The sequence below is a fragment of the Cryptotermes secundus genome, unplaced genomic scaffold (assembly GCF_002891405.2).
Source record: "Cryptotermes secundus unplaced genomic scaffold, Csec_1.0 scaffold644, whole genome shotgun sequence".
NCBI lineage: Eukaryota > Metazoa > Arthropoda > Insecta > Blattodea > Kalotermitidae > Cryptotermes > Cryptotermes secundus.
The window spans coordinates 698468-719016 of NW_019742971.1; the positions used below are offsets into that span (position 1 = coordinate 698468).

Consider the following 20549-nt stretch of genomic DNA (forward strand, 5'->3'; position numbering starts at 1 on the left):
AAGTCCTCCGGGAGGGACTTTAAGCCGTGGGTCCCGTGTCGTAGCTTTACGGCACGTTAAAGAACCTCATGTCCCAAGGGGACCACTGAGCCAAATTCAGGACATTTCCCGCCCAACAGTAGTCTCTAACGCCTCTGGTAGATGGGGGAAGCATGGAGATACCGCTGAGCCAGTAGAGGCCGAACTCGCTGGCTGAGTCGGTACTGATGGCACACACCAGTGCCGGTAGGGAATAGAGACTGGTAGAATATCATAGAGGGACGCACAGTGGACCAACAGTTGGTCTAAGTGCATGGGAAAACCCACCCTCTCCAATACAATATAGGCCCGTTGCTAGGCAGGGACTTCGAAGAACGCAACGGGTTGGTGGCCGTTGCTATCCAACTGCAACGCAAACACGCTTCTAGAACAACAGAGTCAACATTTCCAGATACACAGAGTCTTCTTTTTTAGAAAATTTCGTCTGTATTTTTAGTTATTACGTATAAGAAATAATAACTACGAATAAGATTTATCATGAGCTGTCTTAGTTGTCAGTGATAGGGGCACCCGCAACTGTCAACCCGGCCCTCAATTTATCTCTGTTCCGTGCAGTAGACTTAAAATTACGAAGCAAAACTGTCATTGGAAGTTCCACAGTTAAGTCCCCACTTTTATGGAACTTGGAGACTGACTTCACAAAAACCCACCGTTCGATCTTATCCTAGACCAGATGAATCCAGTCCACTTCACGTCTCTTGTTTATTTAAATATACTCCCATCTACTACTGGGTCTTCCAAGCTCTCTCTTCCCTTGATATATTCCAGTTATCTTGTTAGCAGTTGTACTGGTTAGACGTTAATTTCCCTGTGATAGACTGAAACGGATTTCTGCGTTGCTGCTCAAAGAGTAATTTCAAAATATTCATTTAGGATTTTATATTTTAATCCAAGAGATTTTATTTAAAAGTCTGTCACAGATAGTCTGGAGTTAACGTGAACGTTTAATTGAAATCTCTGCTTTTAAAAAGATGTCACTGAATTAGAAAAGTTTTGCCATAACAAAGAAATGATCCCTGTAACAGGCCGTGGTGGCCCATAGGGTTATGAGACGTCGAGGCACCCACATTTTATGGACACGTATAAAAGCATGCAGGAACTGATTATTTGTGGTTGAAGACTGTAACTGCCTTCCCGATTGCTGTATACTCGTATGTGATTGGTTTATGTGATCAGATGTAACTACACTACCCTCGTATCCAATATCTCAATTGTTTTAACTCTGATATAAAAGCAGGAGTACCAACATTTCGCAGTTGTTGTGGCTAGACTTTGACAGCAAGAATTCAGCAGGTTTCACCACGTAAATAATTGTACAAACCCGCAAGAGAAGAAGCCAAAAAACGGACAGCAGGAACACGTAAAGCCGCCTCGAGTTGTCTTTGTTTGTGGAAATGAGGTTAATCACAGTTTCAGAGGGAACCTAAAGTCAGGCGTGTTGCGTTTCAGCCTGTTCACTCTACTCGTATAACTTTCGTCAGCATTTCTCCCCGTTCCTGTGCGACTTCATCGATGTATTAAAATTCACGTCTCAAAAAACATTCGTCTCTTCCTCTTATTCGAAAATTATATGTTTCGGCCCAACTGGCTGCCATCATCAGGTATACAAATTGTATGAGAAACTGCTGGCCCCTTGTCATGCTGTTATGTTTTGAATTTTAAAGGTATAAATACTTATAAAGTATTTAAAATTATTTTTAAAGTATCAATACAGTAATTATTTTTTCTGGGTCTGGTGTATATTTTATTAGTGTTTCTTTGGTGTATGCAGCACAGTAATCACGGCATGATAATTTAAAAAAAAAATATATTAAAATTTTGTCACGTGATATTGTGATTATAGACGGGGTTTGGAATGGTAATTGGATTTATTGAACATTTACATATTCGTGATTACAATTATAATCGTTTCACTAATTCACACACTTTACAGTTCACTAGAGCACATACAGAAGTCTTTTCAGCCTGCCATGTCTTCACCAGTCGTTGTCTGGTAACGGCTTCCAACGGTTGATGTCCCCCTTCCTCTGGGATTCCGAACTGTCCCAGGCCTCAGCTACCAGTTACTCACAGCAACAACTCAGAACCACTCAACCGCGGCAGTCCTCTGTCTCAATAACTAACCAGCTGACTGCACTCCACTGACTGAACTCACCCCTCACTAACTGCCCTGCATATAACATCTCAGCACGGACCGCACAGAAAACACCGTTCTTCTCTTGCTGTTTACTGGCCGTTTCCTAGCAACGGATCTACGAGCCACGATATTTTGAAAGTAGTTTACGCCTTTAAAATACAAAGTGTGGCAGCGTGATAAGGGACCAGCAGTTTCTATAAAACTTGCACACCTGATGAAGGCAGCCAGTTAGACTGTTTTCTGAAGCGTGAACTTTAATACATCGATGAAGTTGCACAGGATCGGCGAGAAGTGCGAATTGTCATGTAGCATACACAGTGCAACAGGCTGCTTCAGTATAATAAAAAAAACTCCGTGGTTTTAGTCAGCAAGTGAACTATACCGACAGAACGACCGCCGCTTGTCGGCGAAGTTAGTGCCAACTTTAGCGGATAGAGGTCACGTTATCAGCGCAACGTATCCCCACGCCCTTTAATTTCGGGTTTCTAGACCGGAGCCGTTATTTCCTTGAAATAGCTCCTCAATTATCATCACGAGACTGAGTGGACCCCTTTCCAGACCCACTACTGCTCAGAAAATATGGTAGCGCCGGGAACCGAACCCGGACCTCTGGATCTATAGCCAGGAACTCACCATTTCTAGATTACAGCGACACGTTTAGGTTCGTTTTCTGTAGAACAGAAACGTTAGTCTTGAAATTGCGTGCTTTGTAACGTGTGTCGCCCCTGGTTACGGGGAAGGTGGGGCGAGTGGCCATGATCTCTCCCCCTGCCCCCATGTAGGCGCCAAGCAGTCGTATGCCCTGTACACATTCAATACCAGAGCAGACAAAATGGCAACAGATCAATTAATGGAAACGGGGGAGTTCATAGCTACCGCTGAAGGAAAAAATAGCTTAGGGAGTAAAGCAAGGCTGCTAAGTTGGGCCGTGCCAGGAGCTCCTCCCTTTCAACACGAAAGTGAAAATGTTATGGAAACTTTCCTCGTGGAGGGAAATGCTTGTTACCATTCAGTTCAGAACCGTTTATTTTCCTGTCCCCTGTGTAAGAATCCATACATAGAGCCACGGGTATGAAACCTGGTCCAGAAATTTAATGGTAGAGCATAGATTGAAGTTCTTTGTGGGTGCTAGGAAGAACATGCAATTCCAATAAACAGGAGAATTTGAAAAAAATTGGCTACGGGCTGGACTACCAAGTGGTCGGAGTTTGTGTCCCGGTGGGGACAAGCATTTTCACTTCTCCATGTTGTCCAGACCGGCTCTGGGGACCACCCAGCCTCCTACCCAATGTCTACCGGGGGTAAGGTTTAGATATTTTGACCGGACCCAGCACCACGGAGTTCATGAGTTGCAGAACGCCCAAATAGCTCAGTCCATGAAGTGACTGGCTACGGACTGGGCATTCGGGATTCGAATGTCTGCACGAACAAAAGTTCTTCTTTCTTTTTCCTTCAGTTCGCCACACCGTTCATAGAGCGAGCTGGTAGAGCGGTAACGCTATTTTAATTCATATGCGGAAAGTTCTTCGCTCGAATTTCGGTCGGTTGCAAAATAGGTAAAAGCTAAAAAGGTAAAATTGTCCCCGTACTTAACTAATTAAGCACTACGCCATGAAGACGTATGGGGGAGCTGATGTATAGATCCACGTTTTCTTGACCTCGACACTAGTTGGAGCTGAGTTGCAAAATAGACTATACGAACACTAGGTATAGAATAATTCTGTGCATATTTGTGTTTCTGGACATTATCCATCGTCCTGTTCTTAATTAAGACACACGACGTTTCGGAGACTGTTCTGTCTCCCTATTCCGGTCCGGAGGTAGGTGTTAACCTATTTATTGGGCCCAACTGAGTAGGTTTCACCTGAAGACGGAGACAGAATCCAGTCTCCGAAACGTTGTGTGTTTTACAAAAGCAAGACAATGGATAATGTTCAGAAACACAAATATTTGTCCATGATTTTTGTAACGGCCGTCTTGTGGTGCACTCAATTTCACATGTCTCTTCTTACTACATGTTTCGGCAACATAGTGCCATCTTCAGGTTCGTTATTTACGCTAAGCTATTGCATTGTTTGCCATCTTGTGTCTTTCATAAAATTATTTAAAAAGTACATTATTCGTCAACTATAATAAAATTTGTATATACTAAAACTTGTTAAGATTATTCATCTATATGTCTTAATTCAAGCTCGCGTATAGTATGGTTCGTCCGCTGTGGGAGTCGTTTCTGTGTGTACTGTGTCTGTGATGTGTCCTTCCTTTTTGGCTGCGAGCGTTTTAGTATATATACATTTTATTATTGTTGACGAATAATGTACTTTTTAAATAATTTTATGAAAGACAAAAGATGGCAAACAATGTAATAGCTTAGCGTAAATAACGAACCTGAAGATGGCACTATGTTGCCGAAACATGCAGTAAGAAGTGACATGTGAAATTGAGTGCACTACAAGACGGCCATTACAAAAATCATGGATGAAAATCAGTGCCACAGGACGCTAAAATACAACATTACAAATATTTGTACTAATGCACCATCGTCACAAACTTTCAAATAATTCTGTGACCAAGGTTATCGCCCTTTGCTTTTGGTTGGAGACCAGTTGGGTTTCTCTGTATCAAACAAGTGCCTGTCTGCCTGGCCTTGCATCAATCACAAGTCAGCTACCGGAAGTGGCCCCTATCTTGCCTCTTAATGGTGACATTGTGTTCTTATTGCATTTGGCTCGAATGTGGGGGAAATTTTCCTTCCGGTTGCATAAAACGCCAACTCTAAGAACAGGAAAAGTGCTCATTTTCTTGTGGGTTACTTCATGACACTGTCAGTATCTAGACAGGAGTCTGGATAGCTCATTCGGTATAGAGATGGGATACGGGTTGGACGGCCGAGGTTCGATTCTTGGCAGGGTCAAAATTTTTATCTTCTCGACAGCGTCCAGACCGGTTCTGAGGTACAACCAGCCTTGTATGTAATGGGTACCGGGGGTAATGCAGCCGGGCCGTGGAACTGACCACTCACTTCTATCTAATGCCGAGATCAGGAACTGTGGAGATAACCTCCACTCCCCTATACGCATTCATGGCATAATGCTCGATTAATGAAGCACAGAGACAAGTTTAACTGTTTTACCTGTCAGTAACTGGACTGTCTTGTGTCAAATGGTAGGCTGTAGATGAATGATGAAATGGAAAGGATCTGAAAGGAAGCTGTCTTGACTTCTCTCAGCGATAATCCCAGCTGGTCACAAAAACAAGTGGGACCCGTTTGCGCAGTTCTTAACTGTAGGGTTTGGTACACGCCTCCTCCTCCCAGCATTTGATTTCAAAAATCGCCATCTGAAAGGCCTCATCGTACCGCAGTTTGAGAGCCTATGCCTGAAAATGTAGCTGGAAGCAGAAATTAATCAAGTGAGTGAGAGTCAGCAAACAGGCCACAAATGAAAGTAAAACATATGTAATGGACTTAAAGGTTTCTATATGTATCACTAGGTAGCAGCACGGTCCAGCTTCATGATAGCCCAGGTAGCAGACGCTCATGCGCATGTTCAGAGGCTGGTTTCAGTATTCAAAATGGCGACCGTGCTTAAGGGGAGTACTACCGAAGAGCATCGCTCTGTTGTGCCTTTTTTTTTGTTGGCAAAATGACTCAATTGAATGGATATTCATAAAGAAATGCTTTCTGTTTACGGTGGAAGTGTTTGTCGCATGAAGCGGTTCACAATTGGGTCGAGAAATTCTCTCAAGGACATTGGAAAATTGCAGCTGATATGGAAGTAGCTTAGACATCATTCAAAAAACTTCAATGCTGCGGGTTTCGACGCACTGGTAAAGCAATGGGACAAGTGTATCAGTGTTGGTGGAGGTTATGTCGAGAAATGTTATTTTCAGTTTGGAATACCGTATGTTTCGCATCCGTTTGTGAACCATTTACTGACTCTCCTTATAGTAGTGTCTGTGGCACTGAATTATTGTTGCATCAGTGGACAGACAGACATTCGGTGTGTCGCTGCAGGCCCAAAAGATAGTTAGGAACGGATGAAGAGGACGGCCATTTCTTCTGCAGTTTCAAAATGATAGCGTAAAAGAAGAAGGAAATGGAAATAACCACGAAATTAAACTCGCTAGTGATTCATCAGACCGGTCTTGCATTCTGTAACGTAAATCCGCAAAGCATGTTCGTCTATGTCAGTCACCCTCGTTTGTCACGTTTCCGATACCTGGACAGCCGTCCGCTCTCTTCTTTTGTCGTATGTCATTGGCATCGTTCAGAATTACAGAATATTCAGCTCTGATTTTAAGTTTCAAAGGAACACATAACAGTGATCTTGTTGCCAAGACACGGTGACTCAATAGAATTCACTGTTCTGGTACGGGTAAACTTACAGAAGCAGTGTTGATTGAATAATTGAAATCTCAGTCCCTAGTGGCCTCTTCGAAAACGAAGCAGATGGTGGTAGTATAATATTAAGATGGATAAACTTTGTGGACAGAATTCAGAGATTCAGTATGTTAAAGCGGGTGGTACACATAGTGACCACTGAGCTTTGTAAGTCGGGTTTTGTTTGTTTCCTTTCTCACTGCGGTTACCTTATACTGGTTAGGCAACTGACAGATTATATGTGTGTCTCTGGTTGCAGTGGGCTCAACTTTCAGGACTTGATGGTCCGTCAAGGTGCTATTGATTCCCCTCCGAAGACACCGTTCATCTTGGGGTTTGAGTGTGCCGGTGAGGTGGACGATATCGGGGAAGGTGTCACGGACTTCAAGGTGAGTCATTCGCACGTGGGGAAAACTGCATACAATGAAATTTCTATAAAAAGTCCACCGGCCGTTTCGCCCTTAAATGTCCCTTTATAGGGGTAAAGGTAAAGTAAAGTAGCCCCTATGCTTAATTAATTAAGCATCACGCCACAAAGACATGGGGGGGACCTCGGCACTAGATGGAGGTGAGTGGTGGGCTTCACGCCTCAGCCATTTTACCCTGGGGAAACAGTCCACGGCACTCAGTGGTTACGAAGCTGGATGGGCCACAGCCGGTCTGGACACTGTGGAGAAAAGTCCCTGCTCTTGTCAGGAATCGAACTCCAGCTGTCTAGACTGTAGCCCGTCAGTATACCCACCATCCCAACTCGTGTTTAATAGGGGTGTGTCTGAGTAGGGGTGGAAGGGTACTGCAGCAGAATACACACCATACTGTGTGATAATTGCATTGTCCCTCGTATTATTTTGCATAAATATGAGATTCAGCAGGAAGCTTCCACGACATTGGTAAGATTTCTTCTCCAGAACGCCCAGACAGGCTTTGGAGCCTACCCTGTCCCCTATCCAATGGGTTCCGGGGGGGTGAAGCTCACCACTGACCTCCATCTATACAGCTATACCTCCACTCCCCCGTATGCCTTCATGGCGTAGTGATTAATTAAACACAGTGGCAACTTTGCCTTTTATATTTAGGTAACTTCAGTCAAGTGTTAACTAAATAAGAACACGCGGTAGCGTAGTTGATTGAGGCTCTATGTTAGAAATCGGAAGGCCGCTGGTTTGATTCCCAGTGAGTTTACTGGATTTTTCAATTTATGTAATCCTTCCGTCGTAAGCAGGATTTTCTGTAATATTATAAAATTCTTTATAGAGTTAGGAATTCGGAACTATCCATCATATTACTGGATATAGTCGATATTTTTGGAATAGACATTACGTACATAGCTTATGTACATCTCAACTACTTCACTCCCATCGTTGGTGTGATTTCGTGTCGCAAATTGTGACCACGCGATGCGCGGTATGTCTCTTCCTGTGTCTGTGAACATCACATCTGGCTCATCTCTGCCATGCTTCACTTCAACTCGTAAATTCATTTGAATTTATTTAAGAGGACCTGTCATTAGTTTCAACCAAGGCCGTTCTGTCACATCATTCGGCAAACAACAAATATACGACGTTACGCACGCCACAGAAATTAAGTGGTAATTCCCAGCAGGATTGTTATTGTAGTGCATGCGTCAGGGGATCATGACACAGTTAAGTTGTTTAAGAGTGTGAAGTACTTTCATTCTGATCGAGGCGTCAGTGACTGGAATGTGTGACTACGGGACAATGGCGTGAAGTGTTGAGTAATTCGAACGAATCACCTTCATCCTGGACTTGACTCCACTTCAGATCCGGCTGTAGAGCTTGACGGTGTGAAGAACCTGCCGCTTCCCGCGCAGATGCCAATCAAGAGGTCGCTGCAGCGAAGTCTGCTTCTGTTCGTGCTAATTAAGAGATGACTCCGTCTCTGTCACACACGCACGCACTCTGTCACTCTCTTGTATTATGTTGCTCCAGGGACCGAAGAAGCAGTGACCCACGCACATGAGCGCTCTGTGCGTGGCTTATCCCCCCGACCACTGGTCTAGTTATGGGAGACCCAGGGCGCTCTGTGCTGCGTGTTCTACCCCTCTGCTCCTGGTCTTGTTATGGGAGACCCAGGGCGTTCTATGCGTGTTCTACCCCTCTGCTCCTGGTCTAGTTATGGGAGACCCAGGGCGCTCTGTGTGTGGCCTATCCCCCCGACCCCTGGTCTAGTTATGGGAGGTCCAGGGGGCAAACAGTTTTGGAGGTCAGGGAACCGGAGGGGCAGGAGAAAATTGTCAAAAGGAAATGCGGGTAGAAGAAGGGCGATAGGAATAAGAAGTAGAAAGACGAAAATAAATATAACTAGAATTACGAGTAGAAATAGAAAAGGAATAAGTACAAGTAGGATGAGGAGAGGAAGCAGAGACATAAAGAAAAGGAGAAAGAGAGGATGATATGTAAGGAAGAGGAGGATAATGAGAAATATAAGTCCGAAGATGAGCTGAAGAATAAAAACAGTAAGAGGAAGAGAAGACAAGTAAGAGGAGGAGAGAGATAATAATACGTTGGTTAAGGAGAAGAATTACAAGAGGATGAAGGAAGATATTTTGGAGGAGAAGAGGATTATATAGATGCAGAAGAAAGGGAATGAAGACCTCAGGCGGTTAGTCGCCAGCTTCCCACCGCGGCAGCCCGGGTTCAAGCCCATGTCAGGTAATGTGGGATTTGTGGTTGGCAAAGTGACACTGGGACAGGTTGTCTCCGAATACTTGGGTTTCCTCTACCAATTCTCATTCCACCGGTGCAGGTACAATAGGCCTGTCAGTGGCCGACGTACCGAACTAACTCAGTCTTACCCCACCCCAAGAACCTTAATAAAACCAAGAGAAGGAATGAAATTTGAGAAGAAGGGAAACCAAAAGGAAGAAGGGGGAATGTTGTTCCTTCTCTTACACGAACCCCATGCAGTCCCTCTGTCCATGCCCCGAGCTCTATGGTCTTGGTGTGGGCGTCTGTTCCAGGTGGGGGACCGCGTGGTGGCGCTGCCGGAGTACCGCGCCTGGGCCGAGCTGCTGGCAGTGCCCTCGCGGTATGTGTACCCCATTCCTGCCGACCTGAGCTACCTGGACGCGGCGGCAATTGCCATGAACTACCTGGTCGCCTATATCCTGCTCTTCGAGCTGGGCGGCCTGGCGCCGGGCAAGAGCGTCCTCGTCCACTCTGCAGGCGGCGGCGTCGTAAGTACCACTTGGTGTTTTCCAGAGAAGGCATTCATTTTAGGAGTAGCGTAAAATTTATAATGTAGTCTGTCACCACGGCATGGCGCGTCCTCAGGTAGCGGATGGAGGAGACGACCTCCAGTTTTGGAGGGAAGCTGTGAATATATTGAATAAGCAGTCGCGCACAGCCGACAAGGGGTGGTCCTCCAGCTTGGGGGTTGGGCGTGGGGCTAACAACTCCTCACCGTAAAAAAAATTATGTTACGACAATGAACACAAAGCCTCGGACCTGGACTGATTCCTTGGATAGGTGGGTGGACAATATTAGAGAGATAGGATGGCATGATGTGGATTGAATAGATCTGGCTCAGGATAGGGACCGGCGGAGGGCTCTTGTGAACACGATGATGAACCTTCGGGTTCCATAAAATGCTGGGAAATTCTTGAGTAGCTGCAGAATTGGCGGCTCCTCCAGAAGGGCTCAGCTCCATGAGTAAGTAAGTAAGTCTGTAACTCCAGCCTCCTTTACGCCTTCATAACGTGTGCGCAGTTGTTAAGCACAGACAGCCGTTAATACAGACAATACTAATAAGTTTATCATTCAGTCTGTGGCGTATGAAATTTTGTCAGCGAGACTTGCGTAATAATGAAATAGTAAGCATCTGATTAGACTCATTAGTGGAGTTCTGCATTGACTTTTACAAATGCAAAATTAAATCATATCTGAATCAACAAAAGCAGAAATATTGTCAATCTACAGCGCAGTACACAAAAATAATTGATTTTAATTAATTTCTCTTTCTTTTGTGAGATTTTATATTCTCACGGGCGTTAATATTGTAGCGTTTAGTACCGTTGCTATGCAACGATCGCGAGAAGGAACATGCGTTTCTGCTAATTGCCGGCAGTAAGCTTCTGCTCTGCTCAGCGGAATTGCGGGATATTCGTTGGACATGAAGGATCTGGGTGCGGGAAGCTGAAGAATCTCCACTGTTAACATCCGTTACCAGGAAACGGCTGTTGAAGTCACTGCTGCCTGGAGAGGACTTGGCGTGTGCTTGTGATTTGTAAAGTGTGGAGATCAGCGATGGCCCTGTAATTACCTGTAGTTCCGAGTTGTGTCAGTAAATCCAATATCCAATCCATACCTCGTCAATGGTCACACCCAAAATACCTGACAATATGAAAAGTACTCTCTTCAGGGTACCCTGAAGACTGAAGAAGCGGGCTCCTCCGAAACTGTGGTACCTTTCTACCAGAAGAACCGGAACTTGTTATTCTCTTGTTTCACGAGTCAGGCATAGTTCAGCCAGTAAATTGACTATGATTGGACGATTGGTGGTTTGAGTCCCCGCGGATACAGGCACCTGTCTGATTATCAGCACTTACGGACTAGATGTCAGGCCCACTCGTTGTCCTGTTCAGTGAGTACCGCCGGGACATGTAGCACGCATATGGTTAAATAAGAAACACGTATACAAACTTGGTTTCGAACCTTCAGATAAAGACAACAGTTGGAAGACTTGTACATAGATGAGAGGATAATATTAAAATTTATCTTAGGAGAATGAGGTACGAAGTTGGAAGCTTTTAATTAGCTGAGTCATGATAGGGTCCACGTCAAGAAACCCTGACGAATGCAGGGAATTTCTTGTCCAGCCAAGTAACTCTTTACTGCTTAAGAGAGACCCTAAAACATGTGGAGTTGTTTATTTAGTTGGTAGAGACATGTGATGAATATGTTTCCAGTACTTAACAAAGAATTCCGTGTGAAACAGATTGTAAAGCACCAACTTCCGCTGTAAAAGTGCTGGTCGTCACTTCCTGTGACTTAACAAGTCTAGAAAGTACGATACGAGTTTCAAGTAGCCCCAAAGTGCAAAACTGGGTAAAGGTACAGAAGGTAAAGTTGTCCCTGTGCTTAACTAATTAAACACTACGCCCTGAAGGCGTATGGGGGAGTGGATATATAGATCCACGTTTTTCTTGACCTCGGCACTAGTTGGAGGTGATAGGTCAGCTTCACCCCCAGCCGCTTTACCCTCCGGATAGGAGGTTGGACGGACGTCTGGACGACGTGGAGAAGAGAAAATTCTTGACCCCTCCGTCATCCAGCCCGTAGCCGGTCGCTATGCGAACTGCCGCCCTGATACAAGGACTTGCAGTTCTCGCGTGGTATTGGCGACCGGAATGTGGCTAGGCGCCAGCCAGAACGTTACTATCGGAAGGAAATGAGGCGGGAGACGTGTTAATGTAAGCACCGCACCCCGAAGATGTGTAGCAGCACACGTTCTTAGCGTCGGAACTATTTTTGGGCGCGGATGAATGATCAGTTGCGGTCGTCACTCTGCCGGATGCTCAGAAAAATATTTTAGTCCAACGCTAAGGCCACACAAGCATTATTTTGTCTTCCGTGTGCAAGCGTAGAAAGGAAGGACGGACGGACGTGAAGCGAAGTGATGTGGTGCCCACACAGACGAATTTTGGATCCCCGTACGCGGTTCATTTCCCGCAGGTCACAAAAATGCATTTCTTTCATGAAATTTATCATTACAGGATTTGAGGTTCTCACAGCGGTGGTTATGGAGCGTACCATCCTCTGGGCTATAACGCGGTATAGTCCGTCAAAAGACAACAGATATTTCGGAGGAATATATCGCCTCCATCTTCAGCGTCGAAATTTAAGCCAAAAAAAAAGTAAAACACTTCCTTGCACCTGTTTTTACGTTGGTTTCTTGCTCGGCTTATTCTTAGACCCTGAAGATGGAGGCGATATTTTCTTCCGAAATCTTCGGCGACTTTCAACCGACTACACGGCTTTATATCTCAGAAGCCGGCCGCGCCAAAGCCCAAGCGGTTAGTCGCTGGCTTCCCACCGTGGCGGCCCGAATTCGATCCCGGGTCTGGTCAAGTGGGATTTGTGGTGGACAAAGTGGCGCTGGGGCAGGTTTTCTCCGAGTACTTCGGTTTTCCCTGCCAATCTTCATTCCACCAATAGCTCCACAATCACCCTCACCTATCATCTGGGGCTGGTACAATAGGCCAGAAGTGGCCGCAGTACAAGGGACTTAGTCCCACCCCACTAGCAACAAAAAATATATCCCAGAAGATAATATTCTTCAACTTTATATTACGCCTAAGACAAAAAAAGGCTAACAACATGGTGGCTTTATCCCTTAATTCGTGAAGGAGTACAGGATTGAAAACTGTGTATACTTGACGCACAATCGAAGATGTTCCCTAGAAAAATTCTTCGAGTTCTATCAAATGTCCTCTAGATCATGTGCCTCACTATCTGTAAAATTCTTCGTGTTAAAAACGAATGGTCGAAACGGCGTTACATATTTAAGAACTGGAAATAATCTGCTCACGGAGTAGATTGTTAAGCACCAGATGATGAAGACAGTTGGAGGAACCGAGGTACAGCTCCACGCGTTATTAACCCCAGTTTCAGATGGAAGTAACTCTCAGTTTCCCGTCCCGGTTTCTCTACCCGCGATGAAATATCCGTCGGTACGCTTTGGGTAGGAGACTGGGTGGGCCCAAAAGCTGGCCTGGACGCCACTTTCCCATACCAGAAGTCGAATAACGATTCCTCGATCTCTCACCCAGAAGCCTAGTGTGAAGTAGAACTGAGGGGTTATTGTACGCTTCCAGACATTACAGGTCATGACCACCTGTAATGAGGTACCAGTTTGCATTGGCATTCTCACTCAGTGGTCCGAGCGTTTTGTGGCCACTTGCTGTAGTTACAGAGACATTAATAGCGGCAAATATTTTAAACCTCGGCATTAGATACAGATGAGTGATCAGCTTCATGGTCCGGCTGCTCTTCCCCTGGGGAAATTTTGCTGTACCATATTAGAATGAATCTAGCTGTCTCGACGGCCGACCGAAAGAATGACGTATCCATTCACCTCCTAGGAAATTCAGAATCTTATATTATATGTGGTTCAGTAGTTTCTGAGATAAAAGATGTGTTGTTCAGTAGTTTCTGAAATAAAAGATGCGTTGTTCCGTAGCTTGTGAAATAAATGGTTTGTCGCTTGGTAGTTTCTGAGATAAAAGATGCGTCATTCAGTAGCTTTTGAAATAAATGGTGTGTCGCTTGGTAGTTTCTGAGATAAAAGATGCGTTGTTAAGTAGCTTTTAAAATAAATGGTGTGTCGCTTGGTAGTTTCTGAGATAAAATATGCGTTGTTCCGTAGCTTTTGAAATAAATGGTGTGTCGCTTGGTAGTTTCTGAGATAAAAGATGCGTTGTTCAGTAGTTTTTGAGATAAATGGTGTGTTGCATAGTTTCCGCGATAGATGTGTTGCTTAGTAGTTTCTGAGATATATATGTTGTTCAGTAGTTCCTGAGATGAAAGATGGCGGAGTATTATTTCGGCCAGTTTAAGGAATGTGGAAGCACGCGGGATATTTTCACAGCTTCTAAAGCACTCCTTAAATTCCGCGGAAAGTTCTCATGCAAGTAGGGACGTAAGAGTTGAAGTAGTAGGACTACATGAAATGAAACAATGATTTGGTGTATTCATCAGCTGGTATTGAGTTTTAGAGGTTATTGAACGTTCAGTGGGTAGAATGGACGTTAGTGTACTGTGAGTTCGGAAGACTGGAGAAGAGGTCGTGGCGTGCTTCAGGGCAAAGGCTTACTTTAGGGTAGTGGCTTAATTTAGGGTAATGGTGTACCTAGGGTTTAGGGCTTACTACCCAATATTATAATCCAAAAGACTAAATTCTTCACAATCGCCTCTTTTTGGATCTCAAATCCAAAGCAGTTGCATTAATATTGAATTAAATTCATGAAATTAGCGGTGCATTGTTGGCAAGTAAGCGGAAAACTCTATGGTTCATTTACTTTTGCAGTGTGTGTGCATTTGGCAGATGTCGACTGCAGCAACAGGTGGCTCAGTTTCGCATGGAGGGCGCATGCGTGGCCGGTTCATCAATTCCGTGCGTTCTGTTACACTTGTTGACCCACAATGCCCCACATAGTGACATCAAGGCGTAAATGATGTTTATTTTTATATTCTCCTAGCACCAGTGTGGCTATATCGGGTAAACTATAAGCAAAGGAGCTGTAAACTTAGCTGTACGCTGCATAGAGAGAGGCAGGTAACCCTATAAAGGCTGTCCAGTCCAGTAAATTGCTGTTGGTCCTCGCCAGCATAGTGATTTCTGGTTCCGAGCCCCACGGGAGCCTTCCAACTCAGCTCTTAAAGTTGAGGAACTGTTTCTTCTAAAAAATGTATAAAAATTAACTTCGTATCTCCCGAGATAGTGCAGTCGGTATAGCGACTGGCTACGGGCTGGAAGACCAAGGGGTGGGACTTAAAGAGTCCCGGTGGGGGGCAAGAATTTTCACTTCTCAACGTCGTCTAGACCTGCTCTGGGGTCCACCCAAGCTCCTATTCAATGGGGCTCTTTCCATGGGGGTAAAGCGACAGGGGCGTGAAGCTGACCACTCATCTCAACTAGTGCCGAGGTCAAGAAAATGTGGATCTATACATCCACTCCCCCATACGTCTTCATGGCGTCGTGCTTAATTAAGCACAGGGACAACTTTACCTTGCCTCACAGAAAACATAATACGTCTCTTCTACAGAGCCCAGCAGGTTACTGCTGTTTAGGGAAACAGTCGCTGTTTGCTGTGAGAACCATATGGAACACACAGATACACTCTGTGGGCAGAATGCAGAGTTTTACTATGTTCAGTCCATACCTCACAGAAAACATTACGTCACCACTACAGAGCCCAACCGGTTACTGCTGTTTAGGGGAACAGTCGCTGTTTGCTGTGAGAACCATATGGAACACACAGATACACTCTGTGGGCAGAATGCAGAGTTTTAGTATGTTCAGTCCGTACCTCACAGAAAACATTACGTCACCACTACAAAGCCCAACCGGTTACTGCTGTTTAGGGACACAGTAACTGTTTGCTGTGAGAACCGTAAGGAACACACAAATACACTCTGAGGGCAGAATACAGAGTTTTGGTGTGGTAAAGTAGGCGGTACATATAGTAACCACAGGGCTCTAAAGAGTGAGCAGAGAGGGAAACTTGCTGAAACGTTGAAAAGAGAAACACGAAAATTGCTGTAAACATTGTCCTTTCAGAATGTACAGGAAAACGTGATGTTTAATTCACAGATACCGTCAGTTCAGAATGAGCAAGAAGGCTCAGTACAAGTACATAACAGAATGTACATATCCCTGTTACAAGAGCAGTTGATATGACAGAGCCAGTGCCCTTTAAGAATGAACACTTCCCGGCTACAAATGCACTGATCCATGGTACAGAAGTGATAATCATTATTCCCTCGCACGGAACACATGGTCGCAGTGACACTAATGTGTTTAACTTTCATTCAGCCTCATTTTCTGTGTTCGTTCATCTGGAACCTCTTCATTTCTTGCGGAACTCCGGTCGAGATTAGCCGGGAAGTGTGTCGGTGTGACTCAGCTGCCCTGTACAATGTATGTGATACGAAGTTTGTACAGCTTTTGACCGCTTACATTGTACAGGCCAGTTGAGTCCGAATTCAGGATAGCTCAGTCGATACAGCGAGAGGCTGAACGTCCGGCGTTTAGTTCTCGGCAGAGGCAAGAGATTTTCTCTTCTCTACAGCTTTCAGACCGGCTCTGGGACCCACACAGTCCAATGGGTCCAAAGGGCTCTTTCCCAGCGAATCGAGTGCTCGGGGCGTGAAGCTGATCACTCACCTCCATCTAGTGTCGAGCTCTTTAATGGCGGAGATATATACGTCATCATGGCATGAAGCTAAATTAATTAAGCACAAGAACGAATTGACCTTTACTTTAATGAAACCCGGAGTTACGGGTGGGAACTTCATCTTTCACCGCAACTGAGGGTCCTCTACTGCCGTAGTGGATGTTCCTGGCATCGCCTGAAGCTTTCCGCTTTCATCTTCTCCGCTCACGGCCTTCCTCACTGCATGGAGGTGCAGTAATGGTTGTCTTGGCTGTTCCTCCCCTAGCGGGGCTCTCTTTGAGGATTGGCTTCAAGCCGTGTAGCACAGCTGCTTTCCTTCCAGAAGATGGTGAAGATTCCTCCTGGTCTCCGCCATGGTTTGGACGGTTAGAGTCCATTTCGGACCTTCGCCGACTGCCGCAGGGGTACATCCCGCTAGGATGGCAGTGACGATGAGTTGCATAACAGCTTAGGCGTCAGGACGTTGTATGCTGTCCCCGTATTCCAACCTGAGATTAGATCTCGTATGAACAGAGTTTCTGATATTCTGAGGTCGGTAAATTAGTCAATACTGCAACTATAACAGTTAACTATATACAGGAACCATACAAAACACTCGGTCTGCTACTTAACTCCCCCTTTACTGTTAGAGACCGAGTCTCAGTCTCATTTTACGACCGACGGTCAGTCGGCCAGTCTGTCTTGGTATAAAGCACCCATATGGGGCTTGCGGCCAGATCTTTATTACTGCCTGACAGTTACAGTCTTGTTCTTTATTTTTTTTTTGTGGGCGCCCTCTCTGACGAGAGGACGGGTCTGTCTTTTGTATATGCTGCTGATCCTTGCCGGCGCAGTCTTTTTCGGGTCCGGGTCCGTTGGTATTCGAGACCATATATAACTGTCTCAAATCTGAGACTACTCTAAAGACTGAATTTCCCTCAAGTATTATATAAAGATTCAGGTCGTACCTCACAGGAAACATTACGTCACCGCTATAAAGCCCAACTGGTTAATGCTGTTTAGGGAAACAGCCACTGTTTACACGTATCGTGAGAACCATGTGATACGCACAAATACGCTGTGTGGGCAGATTGAAAGTTTGTGTTAAAGCAGGTGGTACATATAGTAACCACTTGGCTCTAAAATGGCTTAAAATCCAAGTTCGTGAGAATACGAAATGAAATCTCGAAGAAATCTCTAAAGAAAGTTGTGCGACGGAATTACTTGTTCTTCTCCAGTCTCTGTTTTATGTAACGTGGTCTGGTATACTCGTACAGTTCAGCCATTTTAAACGAGAATTTAAGCAAAACTTAGGGTTTAAAAACTGAATTCTTACCCAGTATAAAACATATCACGCCTCCATTATGGAGCCCAACAGTTTCATTCTGTTTAGGGAAATAATTGCTGTTTATTCTGTGATTCACGCGAAGCTCATATATGCACTGTGTGGTAAAAGTGCAGAGTATCTTTTTAACATTAAAGCATAACACATTTATTCGCTCCCAAGAACATACGTGTAGTTCAGGAAAGGCTAAGCGTGTAATGAGATATGACGTGAATCAGCTTATAAGTTTGGAGGCAAACAGCGAACGGAAAGCGATACTTCACATAACAGGAACAAAGAAACATGACTTTGGTTTAATAAGATACCTTCTTGGCGTGGGCTTTGATCCCTCAAGAGTAACAGCCACTTGAGACACGGTGTTTGTTGTTCAGTCTTTCTCCTCGCCCGCATCGCAGTATCGATTACCTTATATCGATTATAACTTCATCCAAACCGCTCGAGATAACGCACAATGGCTGAAAGGAAGAAAACAAAGGCTTGAAGTAAACGTCACATTATGTATCTAATTTGCAGGTTGAAAGTGTGACATCTTGTCGTGCTCGTAGGCCCTTGATGTGCCATGTTGTCACTTTGTTACTTCTGCGACATTTTTCGACCTTACAATTTCATTATCAGTTATGTACTTCTGGGTAATTGCTGCGCTGTGTTAATTTTTATAGTTAATTGTTGAAAACCTTGGTTTGAATTAGTTTCGATTGTAGTCGAATTTTGTTAAAACTTGGCCCTTTTTAAGTTCGTACTTTGTCATAGAAGTAACACTAGTAAAATTGACAACATGGCACACGAACAGTCGACGAGCAGGGCAAGAATTTGCACCTCCAAGACTGCTTTTCGAGTTAAAGCGTTAACCAGGGCAACAAAAAAACAAACAAACTTCGTGGCCTGTAGTCCGCAAGCGAACTGTACCGACCGAGCGACCGCCGTTTGTCGGCGAAGTTAGTACCAACTTTAGCGGACAGAGGGTGTGACGTGGTCAGCGCAACGAATCCCCACGGCCGTTAATCTCGGTTTTCTAGACCGGAGCCGCTATTTCCTTTAAATAGCTCCTCAATTATTCTCGTGAGGCTGAGTGGACACCGTTCCAGACCCACTACTTATCAGAAAATCTGGTAGCGTCGGGAATCGAACCCGGACCTCTGGATCTGTAGCCAGGAACTCTGACCACTAGACCACAGAGGCGGTCGCTGACTGTACTATGCCGTCAGTAATTGTGTTTTTGTTATTTGAGAGAGTGAATTTCAGTGACCCGATAACTCGGTATCTATACTGAGGTCGTGCACTCTAGCAGCAACACAGGGCGCTTACTGAAGAGCTGAGAGTTGGACAGGAAGTTCCTCGCCTTTATGGAAGCCGAAGATAATTTCTTTGTTCACAGAGCCAGTATATGCAGTTCATGCCCTGTTCCACTTCATTTTTAATATTATCCTCTCATCTGTACCTACGTCTCCCTAGATTTATTGTCTCTTGTGGAGTTCTAACCCTAATTTTGATAGCATTTCTCATTTTCCGCCCACTTACTCTATTTCAAACCCAAGCCTGTATGTACGATGTGAGGTTCTCACAGCGCTCCTTATGGAGAATTTATCTTCTGGGAAGTAACGCGTGTAGTCCGGTGAAAGTCAACCGATGTTTCGGAGGAACATATCGCCTCAATCTTCATGCTGGTTTTTTACTTGTCTTACTCTTCGACCTTGAAGAAACTAGCATGATGTAGGCAGCAAGCAGTTCTGTTTGCTTGCCAGTTTCACACTGTTCCGTTCTTGCCTTTTCGACCCTGAAGATGGAGGCTACATATTCCTCCGACACATCGGTTGACTTTCGCCGGACTACGCGGCCTTACACCACAGAATACAGAACTCCTCGGTTTATCTGAAACCACGTGCTGTAAAGATAACGTTGTTTTGGAACTGGTTGTAGGGTCAAGCAGTGGCCCAGCTAAGCAAGACTGTCTCTGACGTCACGGTGTTCGGCGTCGCCTCCAAGAGCAAGCACGAGGCTCTGAAGGCGTCCATTGACCACTTGTTGGAGCGGGGTAGCGATTACGCCAGTGAAGTACGCAAGTAAGTACATCAGTCGGTCTGTGAACCGGGGACTCTGCGCTGCATCCCCGACCTGCGGTAGGAACTGGTCATCGAAACTACGAGAGGCATGTAGGTACACACACCTCCTTATGCGTCAGTTCGAAAAGTGTGATTTCGTTTTAATGAGATCAACTAATTTATAAGTAGAGTGATTTCAGTTAACAGCGCTCGCTTTAATGCGAATTGCTTCAGACCTGTTGAGAGTGGTCGTACATTAATTGTGTGGGTCTGCAGAGGAAGAATGAGAGGGGAAACGGGAAAGTTATGTTGTTTCTATACGGTTACACCCGTCTGCAACATTTTTAGATTTAAACTCCGTCTCAAGTGCAAACAATATATTTTGTGTCTTTGATCTTGCTCCCTACACTACATGTTTCGGCCTCAGACGGCCATCATCAGGTGTATAACACTCACGTCGCTGTCACACTGCACCCAGTTCAAAATTTAACATCTAAAACACTCTCCCTGTCATTATCAACTTCTACTTCGTTGATAGCTGTCCACCCGTAGATTACTTCACACACGTTAATTTTGAGTTTATTGTAATAGCACCATAATAAAATCTTTAGTTCTAATTTTAAACCTTTAAATTCTTGTCCAAATTTTAAAATTTTAAAATTGTTAGGGTTATTCGCCCTGTGTTTGAAGTGCTGCAGCGGCTAGTTCTTGTT

At 44.8% G+C, this 20549-nt stretch overlaps 1 protein-coding gene across 1 annotated transcript in view; it reads left to right on the forward strand.

The window, feature by feature from the left end:
* LOC111873614 (synaptic vesicle membrane protein VAT-1 homolog-like) overlaps positions 1-20549 on the forward strand; it is a 62956-nt gene that overhangs the window by 27574 nt on the left and 14833 nt on the right. Inside the window, exons 2-4 of the mRNA XM_023868482.2 lie at positions 6817-6946; positions 9538-9753; positions 19715-19857. Of these exons, the coding sequence (XP_023724250.1) occupies positions 6817-6946; positions 9538-9753; positions 19715-19857 (489 nt within the window). The remainder of the gene's footprint in view (positions 1-6816; positions 6947-9537; positions 9754-19714; positions 19858-20549) is intronic.